The 24,377-nt window shown below is 43.5% G+C and overlaps 1 protein-coding gene across 6 annotated transcripts in view; it reads left to right on the top strand.

Annotated features, from left to right (window-relative positions):
- The window catches only part of LOC139546986 (villin-1-like), a 29,735-nt gene extending 8,794 nt beyond the window's left edge, over positions 1–20,941 (top strand). Inside the window, exons 2-20 of one of the 6 annotated variants that reach the window (XM_071355993.1) lie at positions 2,484–2,592; positions 3,006–3,080; positions 3,185–3,381; positions 7,175–7,283; positions 10,016–10,126; positions 10,994–11,202; positions 11,501–11,579; positions 15,011–15,109; positions 15,936–16,089; positions 16,166–16,266; positions 16,376–16,513; positions 16,721–16,879; positions 17,097–17,276; positions 17,415–17,560; positions 17,753–17,897; positions 18,845–19,033; positions 19,241–19,309; positions 19,631–19,762; positions 19,901–20,941. In XM_071355993.1, the coding sequence (XP_071212094.1) occupies positions 2,512–2,592; positions 3,006–3,080; positions 3,185–3,381; positions 7,175–7,283; positions 10,016–10,126; positions 10,994–11,202; positions 11,501–11,579; positions 15,011–15,109; positions 15,936–16,089; positions 16,166–16,266; positions 16,376–16,513; positions 16,721–16,879; positions 17,097–17,276; positions 17,415–17,560; positions 17,753–17,897; positions 18,845–19,033; positions 19,241–19,309; positions 19,631–19,762; positions 19,901–20,014 (2,487 nt within the window). In that variant the 5' untranslated portion in view covers positions 2,484–2,511 and the 3' untranslated portion in view covers positions 20,015–20,941. Of the gene's footprint in view, positions 1–2,483; positions 2,593–3,005; positions 3,081–3,184; positions 3,382–5,832; positions 6,240–7,174; positions 7,284–7,431; positions 7,604–10,015; positions 10,127–10,553; positions 10,805–10,993; positions 11,203–11,500; positions 11,661–15,010; positions 15,110–15,935; positions 16,090–16,165; positions 16,267–16,375; positions 16,514–16,720; positions 16,880–17,096; positions 17,277–17,414; positions 17,561–17,752; positions 17,898–18,844; positions 19,034–19,240; positions 19,310–19,630; positions 19,763–19,900 lie in introns of those variants that run through there. The other 5 variants (XM_071355992.1, XM_071355995.1, XM_071355996.1 and 2 more) reach the window with 5 other exon arrangements.
- Positions 20,942–24,377: the final 3,436 nt, after the last annotated feature.

Here is a 24,377-nt window from a genome sequence, read left to right as displayed (position 1 = left end):
GAGGAGGAGTGTTCTCTGTCAACCTGTCACTCAACCAACGTTAGGCCCCTCCTTTATCATAGAGTATTATCCAATCAGGGCACAGAGAATATAAGTGTGGTTGCAATGAGTCACTATTGTATTACTCTATCAACAGACCTCTGAATAGCAGTTAGAGGATAATTATTTTCCTCATAAAGTTATTGTTTTATGATAAGCATACACACATCTATACTGTGGTTAGTTCATACGTAGGAAGACAAATTCTCAGTTGGAAATGCTAATATTGCGAAAATAGACTAAATATAATAGTAATAATGTTTTTGAGGACGTAGATTAAGCAGTGGTATAAATGTAAACAGTAAAGACATACACCCACTAGCATGGACTCATACACGAATGAGTTGCTGGAGGTGTAAATCATCGAGCTCTCAGAGTCTCACTGTAGAATCAGATGTCCAAACCCTTGTCTACAAGCTTCACATTTCGAAAGTTCACAGTGGACATTTAAATACAGATTAAACAAAGGCTAGTCCAGGACAAAAATACATGCTCTGTGCCGAATTTCTATTGAAATATTTTATTTGTTCAGGACTAGGCTTAGCCTAATGTCCCGTGATCAGATTGTGTGCAGATGACCAAATTACGCAAGAGTTTACTTCATGGTTAACAGAGATTCGGTTTAGCCTATTCTGTGTCTGAGATACCGGTCCTAAAGGTTTAAAGCCTTGATAAGGTCATTGTTCTCCATCTCTCTCTTAGATTCATAGAGAAGAACTTGGCTATCATAAGAACTTGGCCTTGGCTCGCAGCAAAATGTACCAACTAAATGACTAAACATAAATGTGTCATTCCCTTAATTTATGCTGTGCAATGGAATAGACTATTACATGAAACACACTTTAGATGCATTTTCAGTTTTGACATAGATTATAATTAGTCAAATAAGCCATGAGACCATAGCAGTATAACCATTATAGACACTGTAGTAAGGCACCATGTGTTTTGGCACTCAGGAAATTGGAGACTGCTCTATGTGTTCAAGGATGTGGTAACATTTGGGCGGTACTGAGGCTTTCACTTCCTTCATTGTGGCCAACTGTTTACAATTCTCCTGCAATGGTTTCTTCAAAATAAATGGTTCATTCGAGTAGGTTCCCACCCTGCTTTTGACAGTACAATGAGCACATAGTGAGATACTCTTGAGCAGTATACTCCCAGTACCATTCTGTGACCTGAGACAGAAAATGAAATAATCTACTGAGGTGACATCATTGACTCAGAAAATTATCAACTCAAAGATATATGGGTCAACTCCTCCCATTAGTAAGTCATACAAGGTAGCGGAGCCAGGTAACACTAAGAAACAGTAGAGTTTATAGAGTTTGTGTCTGTTTTGTTGATGAGGTTTTACGAGATTTTCAGTATTCTAAGTTCTCTGCGTCATGGTATGGAATACTATTGAATGTGTATACAACAGAATATACACTGCTCAAAAAAATAAAGGGAACACTTAAACAACACAATATAACTCCAAGTCAATCACACTTCTGTGAAATCAAACGGTCCACTGAGGAAGCAACACTGATTGACAATAAATTTCACATGCTGTTGTGCAAATGGAATAGACAAAAGGTGGAAATTATAGGCAATTAGCAAGACACCCCCAATAAAGGAGTGGTTCTGCAGGTGGCGACCACAGACCACTTCTCAGTTCCTATGCTTCCTGGCTGATGTTTTGGTCACTTTTGAATGCTGGCGGTGCTTTCACTCTAGTGGTAGCATGAGACGGAGTCTACAACCCACACAAGTGGCTCAGGTAGTGCAGCTCATCCAGGATGGCACATCAATGCGAGCTGTGGCAAGAAGGTTTACTGTGTCTGTCAGCGTAGTCTCCAGAGCATGGAGGCGCTACCAGGAGACAGGCCAGTACATCAGGAGACGTGGAGGAGGCCGTAGGAGGGCAACAACCCAGCAGCAGGACCGCTACCTCCGCCTTTGTGCAAGGAGGAGCACTGCCAGAGCCCTGCAAAATGACCTCCAGCAGGCCACAAATGTGCATGTGTCAGCATATGGTCTCACAAGGGGTCTGAGGATCTCATCTCACTCCGTCTCATGCTACCACTAGAGTGAAAGCACCGCCAGCATTCAAAAGTGACCAAAACATCAGCCAGGAAGCTTAGGAACTGAGAAGTGGTCTGTGATCACCACCTGCAGAAGCACTCCTTTATTGGGGGTGTCTTGCTAATTGCCTATAATTTCCACCTTTTGTCTATTCCATTTGCACAACAGCATGTGAAATTTATTGTCAATCAGTGTTGCTTCCTAAGTGGACAGTTTGATTTCACAGAAGTGTGATTGACTTGGAGTTACATTGTGTTGTTTAGGTGTTCCCTTTATTTTTTTGAGCAGTGTATTAAGGTTAGCTAGTTCCATTCAGACACAGTGAACCCAGCAATGACTCACACACCCCCCCCCCCCCCCCTCCCTCCCTTTCCTTCTAGGTATATTTTCTAAGCTGAATCTGGCACCATGCCACAGATGCAGGTCAAAACCCAAGTTGCCAAAGTCCTGAATAGAACCACGCCAGGGCTGCAGATATGGAGGATAGAGGTGAGACACCAGAACATATATATTTTGTCATCACTACACTCTTAGAAAAAAAAGGTGCTACCTAGAACCTAAAATAAATATTTGGCTGTCCCCATAAGAGAACCCTTTTTTGGTTCCATGTATAACCCTTTTGGTTCCAGGAAGAACCCTTATGGGTTCCATGTAGAACCCTTTCCACAGAGGATTCTACATGAAACCCAAAAGGGTTATACCTGGAACCAAAAAGGGTTCTCCTATGGGGAGGGCCGAAGAACCCTTTTGGAACCCTTTTTTTCTAAGAGTGTGAAATGAATATGATAGCAGAACAAACGTCTAACATGTAAATGCCATTCCAAGTTAGGCTCTTAATCTAAACTTTTTCACACAAGGACATTAAGTGTTATTGAACTTGTTCATATTTCCTTATTGGTCAGGACATGGAGATGGTACCCTTCCCTTCTAAAGCATATGGACAATTCTATGAAGGTGACAGCTATGTCGTTCTATACGTAAGTAATCAATGTAGCATTATGTATGCGTATTCAAAACTACTCCAAAAAAGTACAAAATACACAGTGACATCCCAGTAACATATTTCTGTCTGATCCCGTAGACCAATAAGATGCGCAGCTCGTTCACCTACGACCTCCACTATTGGCTGGGAAAGGCCACCTCCCATGACGAGCAGGGGGCGGCGGCCATCTACACCACCATGATGGACGAGCACCTGGGAGGCATGGCTGTGCAGCACCGTGAGGCGCAGGGCTATGAGAGCGACACCTTTCGTGGATACTTCAAAAAGGGCATAATGTGAGTGATGTACAACAAACAACACCTGCCTACTGCATGGATAATATGTCATGTCAAACTATTTATAGACAAACAACTCCAGTTCCTTCAACTCATTATTCACACGTCATCAGAGTGCGACGTATATTGAACACTGAACGAGAGACCTCGGTTTATTGTTTGTGTAAAATTGTGACAGTGTTTCCTTGCAAAGTTTAATTTATATACTTTTTGATTTTGTGACCACTACCATCTGTCCCGGGATTGCCAAAGCTAGCTACTAGCCTAGCTGGGAGCTATCAGTGTCAAACTAGCAGGGTTTTCCACAAACAGCTTGAACACAGTACGCGACACAGTTAGCCCTTGTCCCACGGTTATTGTTGCTGTATTCCCTGCTGCTTTTCCCCTGCAACCTGACCTGGCTGGATCTACATTGTATAGCTACCAACATCAGCGATGCTGCTACCAACAGTATGTGCAAAGATACTGCTTTCGTCCTCACTGCTGTGAGCAAATCTTAAGGAGGACACATTTCAGATTTTGGGATTTATAACATAATCCAGGTAGAATCAGGAATTCCCCAGGGCAACTATCTAGGCCCCTTACCTTTTTCAATCTTTACTTACGACATACAGCTGGCTTTGAGTAAAGCCAGTGAGTCTATGTATGCAGATGACTTAACACTTTACACGTCAGTTACTACAGCGACTGAACTGACTGCAACATTTAACAAAAGAGCTGCAGTTAGTTTTAGAATTGGTGGCTAGGAATAAGTTAGTCCTAAATATTTCAAAAACTAAAAGCATTGTATTTGGGACAAATCAGTCATTAAACCCTAAACCTCAACTAAATCTTGTAATGAATAATGTGGAAATTGAGCAAGTTGAGGTGACTAAACTGCTTGGAGTAACCCTGGATTGTAAAATGTCATGGTCAAACATGTTCATACAACAGTAGCTAAGATGGGTAGAAGTCTGTCCATAATAAAGCACTACTCCTCATTCTAAACAACACTATCAACAGGGCAGGTCCTACAGGCCCTAGTTTTGTTGCACCTGGACTACTGTTCAGTCGTGTAATCAGGTGCCACAAAGAGGGACTTAGGAACATTACAATTGGATCAGAACAGGTCAACATGGCTGGCCCTTAAATGTACACGAAGAACTAACATTAATGATATGCATGTCAATCTCTCATGGCTCAAAGTGGAGGAGAGATTGTGTCACGGGGCGACACAGGGCGCATACACACTGACCAACCCAGAACACAGGGCAAACGATCCAGAGAACAAAACACATCCACAATCGACAGAGAACACAAAATAATCCCGCACAAACCTAAGCGGGCCTAACAGGCTTAAATAGACCAAAATCAAGAAACACAAAAAGGAACAGGTGCAACTAATAAGACTAAACTAACAGAAATGGAAAAAGGGATCGGTGGCGGTTAGTAGACCGGCGATGACGACCACCGAGCACCGCCCGAACAGGCAGGGGAGCCACCTTCGGGGGAAGTCGTGACAGATTGACTTCATCACTAGTGCGTAAAGAATGGCTGCCGTTTTACGGGCTCCTAACCAATTGTGCTATTTTGTGTGTTTTTTCGCGTTGTTTCTGCAACCGTCTCTTATGACAAAAAATAGCTTCTGGGTATCAGAACAGCGATTACTCACCTCGAAATTGACAAAGATTTTTTTCTTTAACGAGTCGGACGCAAAGGATTTACTCCAGATACCGGACCAGGCCCAAATCCCCTTCATTCTCATGAAGAAAAGATGCCAATACGGGGGACCATCAGTCCTATTGGCCAACTTCCAATCATTGGAGAATAAACTGGATGAGCTCTGGTCAAGACTATCCTACCAACAGGACATTAATAACTGCAATATCTTACATGGATAATATACAGTTGGCTGTTTTTTTCTGCGCATCAGCAAGACAGAACAGCTGCCTCCGGTAATACAAGGGGTGGCAGTCTGTGTCTATTTGTCAATAACAGCTGGTGCACGAAATCAAATATTAAGGAAGTCTTAAGGTTTTACTTACCTGAGGTGGAGTATCTCATGATAAGTTGTAGATCACATTATTTACCAAGAGAGTTTTCATCTATATTTTTTGTAGCTGTCTATTTACCACCACAAACCGATGCTGGCACTAAGACCGCACTCAACGAGCTGTATAAAGCCATGAGCAAACAAGAAAATGCTCCTCCAGAAGCGGCACTCCTAGATGTCGGGGACTTTAATGCAGGAAAACTGAAATCCGTTTTGCCTATTTTCTACCAGCATGTTACATGTGCAACCAGGTGGGAAAAAACCTCTAGACCACCTTTACTCCACACACAGAGACGCTTACAACGCTTTCTCTCGCCCTCCATTTGACAAATCTGACCATAATTCTATCCTCCTGATTCCTGCTTACAAGCAAAAACTAAAGCAGGAAGCACCAGTGACTTGCTCAATACGGAAGTGGTCAGCTGATGCAGATGCTAAGCTACAGCACTGTTTTTTGTTCCGGGATGGCATTGAGGAGTATACCACAGCAGTCACCGGCTTCATCGTGAAGTGCATCGATGACATTGTCCCCACAGTGACCGTACGTACATACCCCAACCAGAAGCCATGGATTACAGGTAACATCCACACTAAGCTAAAGGGTAGAGCTTTCAAGAAGCAGTACTCTAACCCGGACGCTTATAAGAAATCCTGCTATGCCCTCAGACGAATCATCAAAGAGGCAAAGCGTCAAGACTAAGATTGAATCCTACTACACCAGCTCCCACACTCGTCGGATATGTCAGTGCTTGCAAACTATTACAGACTACAAAAGGATGCCCAGCCGCGAGCTGCCCAATTGCACAAGCCTACCAGACGAGCTAATGTAGGTATTACTGTTCTCTCTGCTGCCGCACGGCAAGCAGTACCAGATCGCCTTTGAAAGAGGGGTCTCAAATGAGCATAGGGGGTTTAAAGGGTGTGTGTGTCTCAGTCACCGGATCGCAACCCAAGTGAACCCTTATGGGAGATTCTGGAGCAGCACCTGAGACAGCGTTTCTCGTGGCAGAATGGTGTCGCATCTCTCCAATAGAGTTCCAGACACTTGTAGAATTTATGCCAAGGCGCATTAAAGCTGTTCTGGCGGCTCGTGGTGGGTGGCCAAACACCCTATTAAGAAACTTTATGTTGGCGTTCTTGGCAGTTACTGTAGATTGTAGTGATATTATATAGCCCCCTCCCCTCTACAGCAAAGGCCGTTTCCTCTTGTAGTGTTTCTTTATCGAATCTTAAATTGCATCGCGACTGAATGTCAGAGGGGGATGTTACTACAGCAGGCAGGAGAAAAAATAAACACTGAGGAAGTTAACACAACCATCACTTCTGCATTCTGGCTTCTGAAAAAAATCATAGTGGTCAGGCAGAAGAGTATGTAGGGTGGAGTGGAGTCAGAGTGGTACAGCACAACAGAAATAACTTCAGAACCAAACAGTGACGCACAACGCAAGCCGACGTACCTAACATGTAATGGTATTCAGCAGGGTTCAATTTCAATTGAAGCCAGTCAATTCAGGAATTGAGTTGAATTTTACATTTAAAAAAAATTATGAAATAGTTTATCCATTTAATTGAGAAGTCATTGAAAACATATGCCTATTTTTCAATTATTGATTTAGAATTTCAGTTTACTTCCAGAATTTACTGACATCAATTCAAATTGACCACAATCCTGGTATTAATTCCATATAACATCAAAAAGGGTTTCAAACCATCGTTGATGGCCGTTATCTGACAGTACTCCTTGTGCGTGTTTTTCCACAGCTACAAGAGTGGCGGCGTGGCGTCTGGGATGAAGCAGGTGGAGACCAACACCTACAACATCCGCCGCCTGCTCCATGTCAAGGGAAGGAAGAATGTGGTGGCTGGAGAGGTGAGAAAGCTCACAGCCCTAGCCCCAACTCAAGCCAATATATCCCCAGTGGAATATATTACCTTCACACAGCCTCGGCTCTGCCCTCGACTAATGTCTTCTTCAATTACTATATTGCCTTCTTCAATTCTACTGGACTAGAAACAGCTCTCCACACCTCACCTCAGAAGAGAGGCAGAACACTTGGGTTCAAGTGCATAAATGATTAGTCACATTTGCTGTGCCACTGACTGGCTCTGTGTAGCTCCTCTACAACTGGCATAATCACACTTAAAGACTGTCAAGAAATCACACTGATGTGTCTTTATGATCATCCCAAGGTAAATGTACTACTATTTGTGAAAGCTGAGTACAATGTCTTATAACGGAAAAATCGTTAACTCGTAGAGATATCTAACCCTTAAAGAGATTGTTGGTCGACACATCAGTGCAATTTACTGTTAGAAACCTACAGTATCAATCAGGTGCGTCATACACCTATTATTTTAGAAGCGACACAAGGTACGTAAGGATTGAGGAGGGGGGTTGAATAATTTAGCATTTTTCAAACACCTGAAACAGCTTTTTCCTGAAATCTAGAGCCATAATCGTTATGCCTAATTTTATGTAAAAGAAATGTGTATATATACAGTGCATTCGGAAAGTATTCCCTTGACTTTTCCACATTTTAATATATTACAGCCTTATTCTAAAATGGAAAAAAAAAAAATTCCCTTCAGCAATCTACACACAATACCCCATGATGACAAAGCAAAAACAGGTGTTTAGAACGGAAATATAACATTTACATAAGTATTCAGACCCTTTACTCTGTACTATGTTGAAGCACCTTTGGCAGCGATTACAGCCTTGGGTCTTCTTGGGTATGACGCTCCAAGCTTGGCACACCTGTATTTGGGGAGTTTCTCCCATTCTTCTCTGCAGATCCTCTCAAGCTCTGTTAGGTTGGATGGGGTGTGTCGATAGCACAGCTATTTTCATGTCCCTCCAGAGATGTTCGATGGGGTTAAAGTCCAGGTTCTGGCTGGGCCACTCAAGGATATTCAGAGACTTGTCCCGAAGCCACTCCTGCGTTATCTTGGTTGTGTGCTTAGGGTCGTTGTCCTGTTTGAAGAAGAATCTTCACCCCAGTCTGAGGTCCTGAGTTCTCTGGAGCAGGTTTTCATCAAGGATCTCTCTATACTTTGCTCCATTCATCTTTCCCTCGATCCTGACAAGTCTCCCAGTCCCTGTCGCTGAAAAACATCCCCACAGCATGATGCTGTCACCACCATGCTTTACCATTGGGATGGTGTCAGGTTTCCTCCTGACGTGGCACTTGGCATTCATCAGACCAGAGAATCTTGAGGTGCATTTTTGCTCCAAGCGGGCTGTCATGTGCCTTTTACTGTAGAGTGGCTTCCGTCTGGCCACTCTACCATAAAGGTCTGATTGAGTGCTGCAAAGATGGTTGTCCTCCTGGAAGGTTCTCCCGTCTCCACAGAGGAACTCTGGAGCTCAGTCAGAGTGTCCATCGGGTTTTTCGTCACCTCCCTGACCAAGGCCCTTCTCCCCAAATTGCTCAGTTTGGCCGGGCGGCCAGCTCTAGGAAGAGTCTAGGTGGTTCCAAACTTCTTACTTTTAAGAATGGTGAAGGCCACTGTGTTCTTGAGGATCTTCAATGAGACGGACAATTTTTGGTACCCTTCCCCAGATCTGTGCCTCGACACAATCCTGTCTCAGAACTCTACGGACAATTCCTTCGACCTCATGGCTTTGTTTTTGCTCTAACGTGCACAGTCAGCTGTGGGACCTTATATAGACAGGTGTGTTCCTTTCAAAATCAGAATTACTTATGCAAATAAGGTATTTCAGATTTTTTATTTCGAAAAACCTGTTTTTGCTTTGCCATTACAGGGTATTGTGTAGGGGGTCTGAATACTTTCTGAATGCACTGTATATATTTCCTGTCTTGATAACGTATCTAAGCTTACCTCTTTATCTGTTCAATTGTCATTTTAATGAATGATGCACATTGATTGTTTAAGAAGTTTTATGCCTTAGGAGTTTGCATAGTTATGAGGTTGGGAGACTGGGAAGCTATTTAGCTGGTTAGCTGAAGCCAACTTCATAAAATTGCTAGGTGGCTAGTATTAAAGAGAAACAACATTTACATTTTATTTATTCATCAAGAAGGAATCAATAGGCTACATAGATTGAGAAAATTAATTTACAAGCATACCTCCGTCAGCTAAAATCAAGTAAAACGCTGTGTGTCTGTCTCTCTCCTCCTCCACTGACGATACGGGCACTCACTAGTCACTAAAGTATCTAGTGACCTGACTAAGCATCTCTTTGCTCCGTGCACCTTGGAAGGAACCACTTACTAGGGAGAATAGAGGGGGGTACTCTTTTCCTGATCCAGTTAGTGTGCCCCCTCTGCCAAATACCTCTGACCGATCGTTAAGTAAATAATAATGATAAAACGTGGGCTTAGAAATTCCGTTTAGTCATGAATTTAACATCTGAAAATTTAAAAACAGGACAAATATGAGGAGGAATGTGCCTTTGTACCCCCTATGTTACTTGATATAACCATGCCAGCATCGAGTAAAAGCCTCAATTCGACAACTGCTCTCCTGTTGCTGTTTGTATCATATTGTTAATAAAATTCAGGGAATGTTATAATGAAATTAATCTGTGTGTCCTTTCCATCCATCACCGTTTCCATCACCATCCATCCAACCATCCAGGTGGACATGAGCTGGAGCAGCTTCAACAAGGGGGATGTGTTCCTGCTTGACCTGGGCAACCTCATCATCCAGTGGAACGGACCTAAGAGCAACCGTATGGAAAGACTCAAGGTAAGGAGACATTTTACACCACAGCTATAGAGAAATACAGTACTAGTTGAACATAACTTTATGGGTGACAATTTCTTCATCTAAATGCTGTGAGCGAAATGGACAGATCTCGGGAAAGTTTAGTTCCCATCTGTGCATCAGGATTTTACCGCCCCAAGTTGGCATTTTTAGTTTTTTCTTTACTTTGGTACATAATGAATGTGTGATAGGTGAAACTACATGGGTCAAACTACATTGCCTTCACACCTCCAGGCATATCAGATCTGTCACGACTTCCGCCGAGGTCGGTCCCTCTCCTTGTTCGGGCGGCGTTCGGTGGTCGACGTCACCGGTCTTCTAGCCATCGCCGATCCACCTTTAATTTTCCATTTGTTTTGTCTTGTTTTCCCACACACCTGGTTTGCATTCCCTCATTACTCGTCTTGCATATAACCCTCTGTTTCCCCCCCATGTCTGTGTGGAATTGTAATGTGTAAATGTATGTGTACTCCAGGCTGGTTTGCGCCGGGTTATTGTAACCCGTGTGTGTTTAGTTTTCTGAGTGCCGTGTTTTGTTCGCCTCAATAAAGGGCTCCGTTTGCTAACCATTTCTGCTCTCCTGCGCCTGACTTCCCTGCAGCCAGTTACGCACTCCTTTACAAGATCAGTGATAACCACGAGGAAGAGAAGTGAGAAAGGGTATATTTTTTAAGTATTCAAACAAGACCACTAAGTAGAAAGACCTCTGCCAATAAACCTAGCGCTTACAGAATGGAAAAGCATAAAATGAAGACTGGATTGTGGTTCCAATGGCTCAGTGGGGTAGAAAAATCGTGAAAGTTGACCGTTCTGTAAGGTTGATGTTGTAGCGGTTGTTGTTCTTTGCAGGGGATGACTCTAGCCAAGGACATCCGTGACAGGGAAAGAGGGGGACGGGCGCAGGTTAGCGTGGTGGAAGGTGACGATGAGAAGTCTTCCGAGGAGGCCATGAAGCTGATGAAGCAGCACCTGGGAGAGACGAGACGAGACATCAGGGACAGCATCGCGTCTGATGACGTGGTCGACCAGAAGCTGAGGTCCAGCGTCAAGCTCTTCCAGTGAGTGCTGACCACTTCAGGGATGTTTATAACCTCCTTAGGACCTGTCATAGACATTATAGCCCCTTTGTGACCTGTCATAGACATTATAAACTCTTATGACTGACATTTCATAGACATTATAAACTTGTATGACCTGTCATAGACATTATAACCTCGTATGACCCGTCATAGACATATACTGTAGCAGATGTGAACTAGCTAGTGAGAGTTAGCCATCATGCAGTATGTTACCCGGTTGGCACGCTTCTCATTATTATAGAATTATTCTGAAAAATAACATGTTTGTTCTGTGCAGTATCTCAGATGCCCAGGGGAACCTTGTGGTGCAGGAGGTAGCAGTGAAGCCTCTGTCTCAGGACCTGTTGAATCACGAGGTCAGACTCCTTGTCAATCATGGAATCATGGAAAGGGGAGGAAGCATGTTAAAGTTAATGAACTTCTCCTCTGCAGCAGAGGTAACTCTGGGTCTTCCTTTCCTGTGGTGCTCCTTATGAGAGCCAGTTTCATCATAGCGCTTGATGGTTTTTGCGACTGCACTTGAAGAAACTTTCAAAGTTCTTGAAATGTTCTGAATTCACTGACCTTCATGTCTTAAAGTAATGATAGACTTGTTTCTAGTGGCTTATTTGAGCTGTTCTTGCCATAATATGGACTTGGTCTTTTACCAAATAGGGCTATTTTCTGTATACCACATTCGTATCTGGTTGTTGCCGTCTTATTTCCCTGTTGTTTCCTGTTAGTTTCCGGATATTACCCTGTTATTTCAGCACTTTTATCCACAATTTAAAGTATGTGGGCGTACGCCATGAAATCATATTGACTGAGCTTAAGCATAATAAAATGATCAGGCTCATAAAAGAATGAGAAAATGATAAGGATATACTCTTAGCCGTGGTGTATTGGCCATATCACAAACCCCCGAGGTGCCTTATTGCTATTATAAACTTGTTACCAACGTAATTAGAGCAGTAAAAATAAGTGTTTCGTCAAACCTGTGGTATGCGGTCTGATATACAACGGCTGTCAGCCAATCAGCATTCAGGGCTTGAACCACCGAGTTTATAACAAACATTAGGAACACCTTCCTAATATTGAGTTGCACTCCCCGGGTTCCCATGGTCAGTCTATGTAATGGAAAGAGAAGGTGTTCCTAATGTTTTGTTCACTCAGTGTACATCTCCTTCAATATTACTTTTGCAATACAGTAAATAGCCTATTCACTTTCCGACAGATGAACAAATTATATGTTGGAATCACGTCTCCAATTAAATCAAAAATGTAAGTGAAAAAATTGTGGCTCAGATGAAACCATCCAAGCATTAGATACAGCTCCTTTAAATGTTGATATTTGGTTGTGTTGTCAACCAAACACAATTCACTATTACTTTTGTACATAATACAGTAAATAGCTTAAAGTTAAGCGGCAATCAGCGGTTGCTACATACATTTCTGGACTTATAAATTCATGATAAAGTTGAAGTCGGAAGTTGACATACACCTTAGCCAAATACATTTAAACTCAGTTTTTCACAATTCCTGACATTTAATCCTAGTAAAAATTCCCTGTCTTAGGTCAGTTAGGATCACCACTTTAATTTAAGAGTGTGAAATGTCAGAATTATAGTAGAGAGAATTATTTACTTCAGCGTTTATTTCTTTCATCACATTCCCAGTGGGTCAGAAGTTTACATACACTCAATTAGTATTTGGTAGCATTGCCTTTAATTTGTTTCATTTGGGTCAAACGTTTCGGGTAGAGTTCCACAAGCTTCCCACAAAAACAACCATTCCTCCTGACAGAGCTGGTGTAACTGAGTCAGGTTTGTAGGCCCCCTTGCTCGCACACACTTTTTCAGTTCTGCCCACAGATTTTCTATAGGATTGAGGTCAGGGCTTTGGGATGGCCACTCCAATACCTTGACTTTGTTGTCCTTAAGCCATTTTGCCACAACTTTGGAAGTATGGTTGGAGTATTGTCCATTTGGAAGACCCATTTGGGACCAAGCTTTAACTTCCTGATTGATGTCTGATGTCTTGAGATGTTGCTTCAATGTATCCACATAATTTTCTTTCCTCATTTCCTTCCTCATGATGCCATCTATTTTGTGAAGTGCACCAGTCCCTCCAGCAGCAAAGCACCCCCACAACATGATGCTGCCACCCCCGTGCTTCACGGTTGGGATGGTGTTCTTCGGCTTGCAAGCCTCCCCCTTTGTCCTCCAAACATAACGATGGTCCTTATGACCAAGCAGTTCTATTTTTGTTTCATCAGACCAGAGGACATTTCTCCAAAAAGTACGATCTTTGTGTTTTGGAGCAGTGGCTTCTTTCCTGTTCAGCGGCCGTTTTACGGTGGATATAGATACTTTTCCACCTGTTTCCTCCAGCACACGGTCCTTTGCTGTTTTTCTGGGATTGATGTGCACCTTTCGCACCAAAGTACGTTCATCTCTAGGAGACAGAACGCGTCTCATTCCTGAGTGGTATGACGGCTGCGTGGGCCCATGGTGTTTAAACTTGCGTACTATTGAACGTGGTATCTTCAGGAGTTTGGAAATTGCTCCCAAGGATGTACCAGACTTGTGGAGGTCTACACTTTTTTTCTGAGGTCTTGGCTGATTTCTTTTGATTTTCCCATGATGTCAAGCAAAGAGGCACTGAGTTTGAAGGTAGGCCTTAAAATACATCCACAGGTACACCTCCAATTGACTCAAATGATGTCAATAAGCCTATCAGAAGCTTCTAAAGCCATGACATAATATTCTGGAATTTTCCAAGCTGTTTAAAGGCACAGTCAACTTAGTGTATGTAAACTTCTGACCCACTAGAATTGTGATAGAGTTAATTATAAGTGAAATAATCTGCTGTAAACAATTGTTTGAAAAATTACTTGTCATGCACAAAGTAGATGTCCTAACCGACTTGCCAAAACTATAGTTTGTTATGAAGAAATTTGTGGAGTGGTTGAAAAACAGGTTTTAATGACTCCAACCTAAGTGTATGTGAACTTCCGACTTCAACTGTATGTACCCATTCATTCTTGAAGAATACAACTTTTAGCTTCGTTCAACTGTCATACCCAATCAGAACCTCGAATATAAGCTTGTTTTACTCCAATGTTTGTAAACAAAGTAAATGTAAACAAACACTGTCCTGTATAGCCACAAAACATGCGTAAAACTATAATTTTAGTATCCATAGCTCTGTCTATGAATTTGAGACTGGTTACATTTCTCCAGTCCCATCCTTCAGCTTTTTACCGAAACAGTGGCAAGGGCATGCAGTGAATGGAATGGTATCAAACAAATGGAAACTAGGTGTTTGATGTGTTTGATACCATTCCATTGATTAAGTTCCAGCCATTACTATGAGCCCCTCCTCCCCATTTAAAGTGCCACCAGCCACCACTGCGTTCAATGTAATATTAAAATGCAATCCAGGTGGTTAGGTTGTGCTATTATAGGAAGCACAGTGATAGCACATTAAGTTGTTGTATAAATACAAATGATCTGACATTGTTTTTCAATTGGAATTTGGTTGTGCTTTTCGATGGCTGTCTTTTTGAGTGGGTGAATTTGACCAAAATGTCCACCTTGAAACGTCGTAGTGTGCCCAGTGGGCTGAATCTGTTAGAATGGTTGCAGACATTCTGACTATGCCACACAAGAATTGTGCAGCAATGAATAATGCAGTGCTGACACTCATTTAGGCAAACATTAAACCTCTTTAGTTGGCAGTAGAGGCATCGATAAATTAAATTGTATTAAGTGAAACATCATCTAATCTAAATGTACTAATTTCACAGGATTGCTATCTGTTGGATCAAGGTGGTATACGGATCTTTATCTGGAAAGGAAAGAAGGCTTCCAAGACAGAACGGTCCGAGTCTTTGGATAAAGCAGAAGTGAGCTGCACCTCTTGACACGTTTTAATTTCACAATGCTTTTGATATCCCTTTGCTGTCCCCTGGATGCTTTTTAGTTGAATACAGGGGGGCCCTAAAATATCACCTCCTCCCCCCTTTTTGTACAACCCAGATACCAGATAATTAAACAAGTTAACCCTAAAAATCACCTGGATACCTGAAACACGTCTTCCGGTCCTGGATCACAGATACACACAATCACTTACCAATTCAACTCTCTCTGACACCCATATCTCTTTACCAACCTAATTTAAGAATACTTTTTTTTTTTTAAAGGGAGGGGCACTGCATCGCAGTGCTAGCTGTGCCACCAGAGACTCTGGGTTCGAGCCCAGGCTCTGTCGCAGCCGGCCGCGACCGGGAGGTCCATGGGGCGACGCACAATTGACCTAGTGTCGTCCGGGTTAGGGAGGGTTTGGCCGGTAGGGATATTCTTGTCTCATCGCGCACTAGCGACTCCTGTGGCGGGCCGGGCGCAGTGCACGCTGACCAGGTCGCTAGGTGTACGGTGTTTCCTCTGACACATTGGTGCGGCTGGCTTCCGGGTTGGATGCGCGCTGTGTTAAGAAGCAGTGCGGCTTGGTTGGGTTGTGTTTCGGAGGACGCATGGCTCTCGACCTTCGTCTCTCCTGAGCCCGTACGGGAGTTGTAGCGATGAGACAAGACAGTAACTACTAACAATTGGATACCACGAAAATGGGGAGAAAAAGGGGGTAAAAAAATATATATAATTATTTTTTAAAGGGAGGGGAGTGATATTTTAGGACCCCTCTGTATTCAACTAAAAAGCATCTTGTAATTCTAGGCATACAAGAAGGCGAAGGGCTACCCTATCTCCACCTACGTCGAGACGGTGAACGATGGTGCTGAGTCTGCCGTGTTCAAGCAGCTGTTCCAGAGGTGGAGCGTGAAGGGTCAGACTGTAGGGATGGGGACCACAAACAGTCCAGGCAAAATTGGTGAGCAAGTCACACAAAATAAAACATTGAATGAGCCAACATTGGTATCTCTAAATGATTTTTCTTGACAATGCAGCCAAGGTTGAGCAGATCAAGTTTGATGCTACTTCCATGCATGCAAGGCCTGACGTGGCTGCCCAGCAGAAAATGGTCGATGACGGAACAGGCGAAGCAGAGGTTGGTAACAACCTGTAATAACTAGCTTTGACAAAATAATTATTCATAATCCTCCCCTTTAAACTGTATATCCAACGGAAATCAACACTTCCCATTTTCTTCCAATCAGGTGTGGAGGTTAGAGGACAGTGAATTGGTGCCTGTGGACAGGAAGTGGTTGGGCCACTTCTACGGAGGCGACTGCTATCTCATCCTCTACAAATATGAAGTCAGCAACAGGAGTCACTACATACTATACATATGGCAGGTCAGTACACCCTCCTATCCAACATTCCCTCTTTGACATTATCGGCATAGCTCTCTGTCTGCCTGGCAATCATGCTTTGATAATACCAGAAATGTTTTATATGAGCAGAGCTTAATTCCATTACTTAGTCTCTGTCTTGCTTGATTTCCATGCAACCTTATGCAGAAAGGTACAGTAACTACGGTGTGTTTGATGTGTACAATGTAGGGTCGCCATGCGAGCACCGGAGAGCTGGCTGCCTCTGCTTTCCAAGCCGTGAACATCGACCAGCAGTACAACGGTGAGCCAGTTCAGGTCCGAGTGCCCATGGGGAAAGAACCACTCCACCTCATGGCCATATTCAAGGGCAAGATGGTGGTCTACGAGGTAGGCGCTTCATGGTATTCCTTTGTCAAAAGGGATTTCAAGTAATTCATCTTAAAAGAGGTGACTGAAATATGAGACCACATAGATCTTATTCAATTACGAGACAAATTAAAAAGTCCAAATTACGTTTGACATCATCTGGTTCCATCTTGGTGATTGGAATCTCATCCTGAATGTTGTCCTATCTCATCATCAAGATTGTAATCATGGTTTGCAGGAGGGGAGCTCCAGGGCCAACTCTACACATGTCCAGCCGGCAGTTCGTCTCTTCCACATCCACGGCACCAACGAGTTCAACACCCGCGCCATCGAAGTGCCAGCACGCTCTTCGTCCCTCAACTCCAACGACGTCTTTGTGCTCAGCACTGACACTTGCTGCTATCTGTGGTACGGAAAGGTAGGCACCATTTCAGAGAAATGCCATAAACTTGTAATCCAGGTTTGACAATGTAACAGTTCTCCAGTTAAGCACTGATGAGGAGAGTACAAGGGCTGTACCTAGTTATGCGACAGGTATGACTCTTATCCCTTGCAGGGCTGTAGTGGTGATGAGCGAGAGATGGGCAAATCCCTGGCAGACATCATCTCCAGGAGGGAAAAACATGTAATCGCAGAGGGCCAGGAGACGGCTAACTTCTGGGTAAATCTGGGAGGCAAGACCCAGTATGCCAACAGCAAGAGGTACCACACTTGATCCCTTGGTTTTATAGTTCCCTAAGGGCCCTATTCAACTGAACTCAGTTAGCGGGTTTAAATTAAATGTATTCATAAACCCATTGTACAAGACAACAAAACACTGTCTAGTACAATGTAACTGAAAATGACATCCCCTTCTGATGCCTTCTGCCTGGGTCGTCTGTGGTCTCTACCAAGGTTTCAGGAAGAGCACAACAACATCACCCCACGTCTCTTCGAGTGCTCCAATCAGACAGGCCGCTTCCTGGCCATGGAGGTCACCAACTTTAACCAGGACGATCTGGACGAAGATGACATCATGCTGCTGGACATCTGGGATATGGTGAATACCTGTCTTTTTAACCCTGGAATCCAAGCTGATGTGCTGTGTTTCCCCGTTGTTTCAGTTTGGTCTTCAGGCAGGATACTACTGTACTGTCCTTTGGTCGTCTCTATCAATTAGTGCTGAGCGATTAGTGCTTTTTGGGGTTGGTTTGGTTTCAGTTAGATTATTAAGAAATAATCACGGTTTTCCATTTCGTTTTTCGATTATTTGGGTTGAATGCTGTAACACAGAGCAAAACAATGAATAAAAGTTCCGTGATGATAGTGACTGCTCAATACTGCTTATTCCCTTATTAACCATCATTTATTCACATTACTTCATAAAATATTTCAGTTGAAGTGTATATTACATATGTTTTATTTGATGACTTTATTATGTCATTCCAATTCATCATCTCATCTCTATTGCCTATGCTGTCTGACAAAATCACTATTTTGTAGATCTTCAATGTAAATAAGGCATACATTTATGACTGCTGAATACCAACTATAAATCACTTTGATAATGTTTTTTCAGGTAGAGATGCCTCGCGAAGCAACAGCTGCTCTCTATATGCCCTCACGATTGCGCATTCTTGTCCCTTCCGTATCAGGCTAAAAGAAACACAGACCGGAAAAGATTATGGTCATTGTAGTTAATTATCACGCTTTGTGCACTAAACGTAGATTATTGGACTGTTGGAAACTTCAACTCCCTACTACATCGCACAGTTGAGGCTAGATCTGATTTATCTCTAGAGAAACTGTGCAATGTGCGCATTGAGCTCACAGAAGAATAAAAAAACTAACAAAATGGAATTAAAATAATTGAACCGCTGTCAGTCAATTGGTTGTTTTAAAAAACGAAAAATAAAAGACATTTCAGTTAATCGCTCAGCACTACCATCAATCTACGATCTGGAGGTTTGGTTCTTTTAAAACATAGGAGGTCCTCTTTCTCCTCAGGTGTTCCTGTGGTTGGGCAAGGGAGCTAATCAAATAGAGAAGGAGAATGTGGTCCCCACGGCACATGAGTACCTGAGGACCCACCCAGGTGGTCGAAATGTTGACACCCCCATCGTGCTGGTCAAACAGGGCTTTGAGCCTCCCACCTTCACAGGCTGGTTCCACGCCTGGGACCCACACATGTGGAGTGTATGTAGCATGCTTTGTAGTCAGGATAATTATGAGATGTTAATACATATTGTAAGAGGGTCAAATACGTATGACATGCCTAACAATGCATTCTAACTGCATAATGATGCATTTCACCGCTTGGCTTCAGGTAGTGTTACCAAAGTCTCTTTACTCAGGGCACAAAAGATTGAATTAAACAAGCTGCTTTGCTTTGTATATCTACAGGGAGGGAAATCCTACCAGGAGTTGAAGGCTGAGCTTGGGGACGCCACCGACATCATCCAGATCACCGTGGTGAGTCTCTAATCTCTCTCAAGCCCACTGACGTCACCTGATTTACGAAACAGTTCTCATGTAAACATTCTTTACAAATGCACAGTGCCACGTACAGTATGCAATCCAAAGGAAATGTACAGTATTTACGTGTTAATGTTAATATGCATTAGAAAACATGTCCACCAATGAAGTTCCCAAAGGTCTAGCTACCATTTGACCAGGTGTTCTAACCTAGGCAAGTCAAATCCAAACAATTATTGTGTCATCATAGAAACCACAGTCAGATATTATGTTCTGTTCTGGTTAAATTAATGGTCTGTTGTCTGTTTATGGCTACAGGACAGAACCACATCCAAGAGCATTGGAGAACCACTGCTGTCCCCCACCGTTGGGGCCACCTTCCCCGCAGACAAGCTGTTGAACCGCCAGACAGAGGACCTGCCCGATGGGGTTGACCCCACCAAGAAGGAGGTAAAATAACAATGGATCTCCATGATTGGTCTCTCGCCAGTCTGTACTTCAGTGTAGCTGTCAGCTAAATTCCTGATTATTGTAGTCAGTCACTCATCTATTTTAACATGGACTATACCATACCTCGATCTTTTCCAGGAGTATCTGTCCAATGATGACTTTGCTCTGATCCTGGGTGTGTCCCGGGTAGAGTTCTACTCCATGCCCACCTGGAAGCAGCAGCATCTGAAGAAAGAGAAGGGTCTGTTCTAGGAGAAGAATATCGACACCTCAGGTCTCATTTTGACAGTGTAAAATAGCAGCGTGATGTCGTCAAATCACACTGTATCTCCTCAAATACTCTCCTGGGAATCTATTTCATAGGGAGTTTGGAATGCAAGAACTATACATCTTAATTCTGTATCTTGAATTTGCACCGTTATTCGTGCATCCTTAAACTCAAAAAATATTGCCCCTGCGTGGACTTTGCATCATTCCAAATTAGATCCACTAAAACAAAAGTATAGGGAGAATATCAGACATGGTTAACACTAGCACTGCTTTTTTGCGGTGTCAAAATTAGGCCCCTTATGTTTTGTCACACATTCTCAGATTGGCTAACAGTAGGTTGGTTATCAAATTAATGTGCCTTAGGCTTTTTTTTGTTTGTTTCTGAAATGTTGCTGTTGTAATTTAAACAATCAAGTTATGAAGAGATAAAGTGTAGGTGATAGGAATAATTATATACGTTTTGTTATCTGAGATTTATCATAGGCACAATAAGCAGCACTTTTCCCCTGAATTGCTACTTGTGTCACCGAATTCTACCTGAATATGTAATGTAGATGTCAAGCATTTAAGACTAAGCAGGAGATGATATTGGTTCTATACTTTATTTTCACAATGAGCCTTAACATTGAAAATGTATCTAAAATGTATCTTTGTAATGCCAATATTCAGAGGACCGCAAAGGCTTAGTTATATGTTGTAATGTAGAAATATAAAGATTAGTTACTTCATATGCTTTATAATATAAATGTTTAGATCTAATGTATCGATGAAATTCAAGATTGTCAAATGGGGATAACTACTGCGGTATTTAGTTTGTGCTATGTTGGATAAACACAGATTAATATGTCTTTATATGAAGACCCTTCAGATGCCATGCTGAATGGCAGTCAATAAAGATAATATTCCCCACTTTGTGTAAGTTCAATACCTTCAGCAAATCATAATAACTAAAATTGGATGTGAAATGAAATAGCAAAGTGTGGTAAAATACAGTTATTAACCGGTTCCCTTGCTTTTAAAAAACAGTTCTGTTCCGTAACAGTATAAATCACTTTCGTTTCCAGTTCAGATTCTGTTCCTCTAATAATTTCTCTGTTCTGTTCCCTGAACCGGTTCAAACTCCTGCCTTTACTTGTATAAAAGCTGTGGATGGAAACGTGGTTAGCTGACATACACTCTGAATGACCTGAATGATGAATCGCATATCGGTCTTTCACAGTCAGGCCAACCCCTGTACTGTGCAAGTAGGCTAAGGTAGGCTTACTATTGAAACTGTAACATTTTGTGAGGGTCTTAAGGGCAAAGACAAATTTCTCCATCCTCCTGAGGTTGAAGAGGCGCTGTTGCGCCTTCTTCACCACACTGTCTGTGTGGGTGGACCATTTCAGATTGTCAGTGATGTGTACGCCAAGGAACTTGAAGCTTTCCACCTTCTCCACTGCGGTCCCGTCAATGTGGATGGGGCGTGCTCCCTCTGCTGTTTCCTGAAGTCCACGATCTGCTTCTTCGTTTTGTTGACGTTGAGGGAGAGGTGAGGGCCCTGTCTCGTCATTGTTGGTAATCGTCTGCGAACTTGATGATTGAGGCGAGTGAACATGGGTGAACAGGGAGTACAGGAGGGGGTTGAGCACTCACCCTTGTGGGGCCCCTGTGTTGAGGATCAGCGAAGTGGAGGTGTTGGTTCCTACCTTCAGCACCTGGGAGGGGGGGGGGGGGGGGGCGTCAGAAAGTCCAGGACCCAGTTACACAGGGCGGGATTCAGACCCAGGGCCCCGATCTTAATGATGAGCTTGGAGGGTACTATGGTGTTGAAGGCTGAACTATAGTCAATGAACAGCATTCTTACATAGGTATTCCTCTTGTCCAGAGGGGATAGGGCAGTGTTACTGTCCCTAATTTCTCTCTGGAAGGAGACCCTCGCACTTAGCTCGTCTACTTTATTGTCCAGAGACTGAACATCAGTGAGTAATATACTCGGTAGTGGCGGATGGTGTGCACGCCTCCTCAGTCGGACTAAAAGTCCACTCCGAATACCTTTTCTCCGCCAAAGGCGTCTTGGAGCAGCCTCTGGGATAAGTTAAATTTCCCGCTCTTTTTGTGTTATTACATACAGCCGGAAATAACTTTTGGATATCAGAGCGACCGTAACTCACCAGCATTACTACCAGGAATACGACTTTCCCGAATTGGATCCTGATCGTAATGCTGGTGAGTTACCGCCGCTCTGATATACAAAAGTTCTTTCCGGCTGTATGTAATAGCACAAAATAACGTTCTGGGCTAATAATGTGGGAAATAACACACAGAAAAACTAAATACTGCAATGTTGCTTAGGAACTAGAAGCAGAGCTACCATGTCTGTTGTCGCCTTCCTGTTAAGTCTTGACATAGGGATGAATTTGCATCACGTGATCGATGGATTTATCCATTTATATAATCTATGGTGCGAAACCGTTGGAAAATATCTACAGACACCACCTTAACGACAGGGTGAAAGGGCTTGCTTGAACATGGCCGCCACATTCTCTTTCTGGAAGCCTAAAGGGATGGTCACGATGACGTGGTCTGCGGTAAAGCACTGGCCCCCTTAGCACAGCACTCTGGCTGGATGGGTGTGGCTCTCCTTCTCCAGAGCTCAGTGGATACTGTGTACTGGTCTGTCACACAGCATGGCTCCAGGGGTAAGGCTGTCCAGGAGAGTGCCTGCCAGGACCCAGAGAGTTAAAAAAAAGTCCCCTTTCCAAGGCCATGTAGTGACCCAGCTGCAAGGCATACACCTCGTACAGGGAGGACCTGGCCTCATCCGTGCATTTGCTCCTCTTGCACCACTCAAACACCCCTGGGCAGTCCTCTAAGGCCGCAGGAGGGCAGCTGGGTGACCTCCTCGTCCAAGTAGCCCCTCAAGCTCTGGGTGGTATGCCTCATCTCCGAAACAAAAGCGCTGGAGGTGAGAACCTACTGAAGAGGGCACATACCTGCTCCACCTCACCCAACAGCAGCTGCCTCCCGCTCTCCTCGAAGAACAAGTCCCTATGGGTGACGGAGACCTGCAGCCACATGATGCTAGCTGAGCCCCGCTACCTGGGCTAGCAAGAAGAGAGCAGTGGTGGTGGTTGGAGGCGATATAGGAGGATATGCTCATTGTAATTGCTGGAATAGAATAAATGGAACGGTATCAAACATCAAACAAATGGAACCCACATGACGCCGTGCCATTGATTCCATTCCAGGCATTACAATGAGCCTGTCCTCCCATAGCTCCTCCCATCAGCCTCCCCTGGAAGAGTGGATTGCCCTCCTGGATCCAGTTGGCCCCCAGCTCAATGATATTCTGGCCAAAGGATTTGGTGGTGTGGATGAGGCCTCCAGGACTTGGACCTGCTGAAAGCCTGCTTTGACCAGGGTGGATGCCTGCTTCACCAGCACCAACAACCACCAGAACTGTGCTCACTCATTCTGCAGTAAGCTGTCTCCTGGGGGAAGTAGGTGGGAAGGGTAAGGTACCGTTTTTGCCCTGTCACCATAGAATTGCTTGGGCACACGTACCAAACAACACTTTACTATTGCATGCTGTACTTCTGCAACTGTGTTACAATAATAGGCAATTCCAGTTGCTCAACAGTTTAGCCCAAACTGTATCCATGTTTTCCATATTTAGAGGCTATTCTATGATTTTCCAAAAGTTGCATGACTGTATTAGCATTTTTTACATTCAGCATCACTCCGTCAAGGGAAATATGCAGTGCCTTTAAAAAGAATTCATACCCCTTGACTTTTTCCACATTTTGTTGTGTTACAGCCTGAATTTAAAATGGCTTGGTTTTTGCTCTGACATGCACTGTCAGCTGTGGGACCTTATATAGACAGGTGTGTGCTTTTCCAAATCGTGTCCAACAATTGAATTTACCACAGATGGAAGCACCTCCTCAGTAAAAGGCACATGACAGCCTGCTTGGAGTTTGCCAAAAGGCACCTGGTCTGATGAAACCAAAATGTAACTCTTTGGCCTGAATGCCAAGTGTCACATCTGGAGGAAACCTGGCACCATCCCAACGGTGAAGCATGGTGGTGGCAGCATCATGCTGTGGGGATGTTTATCAGCGGCAGGGACTAGGAGACAAGTCAGGATCAAGGGAAAGATGAACGGAGCAAAGTACAGAGAGATCCTTGATGAAAACCTGCTCCAGAGCATTCAGGACCTCAGACTGGGGCGGACCTTCACCTTCCAACAGGACAATGACCCTAAGCACACAGCCAAGACAACGCAGGAGTGGCTTCGGGACAAGTCTCTGAATGTCCTTGAGTGGCCAAGCCAGAGCCCAGACTTGAACCCGATCGAACATCT

This window comes from Salvelinus alpinus, chromosome 20 (assembly GCF_045679555.1).
Source record: "Salvelinus alpinus chromosome 20, SLU_Salpinus.1, whole genome shotgun sequence".
Lineage (NCBI taxonomy): Eukaryota > Metazoa > Chordata > Actinopteri > Salmoniformes > Salmonidae > Salvelinus > Salvelinus alpinus.
The sequence above is the reverse complement of the archived record's forward strand: the minus strand, read 5'-3'. Positions and strand labels throughout refer to the sequence as shown.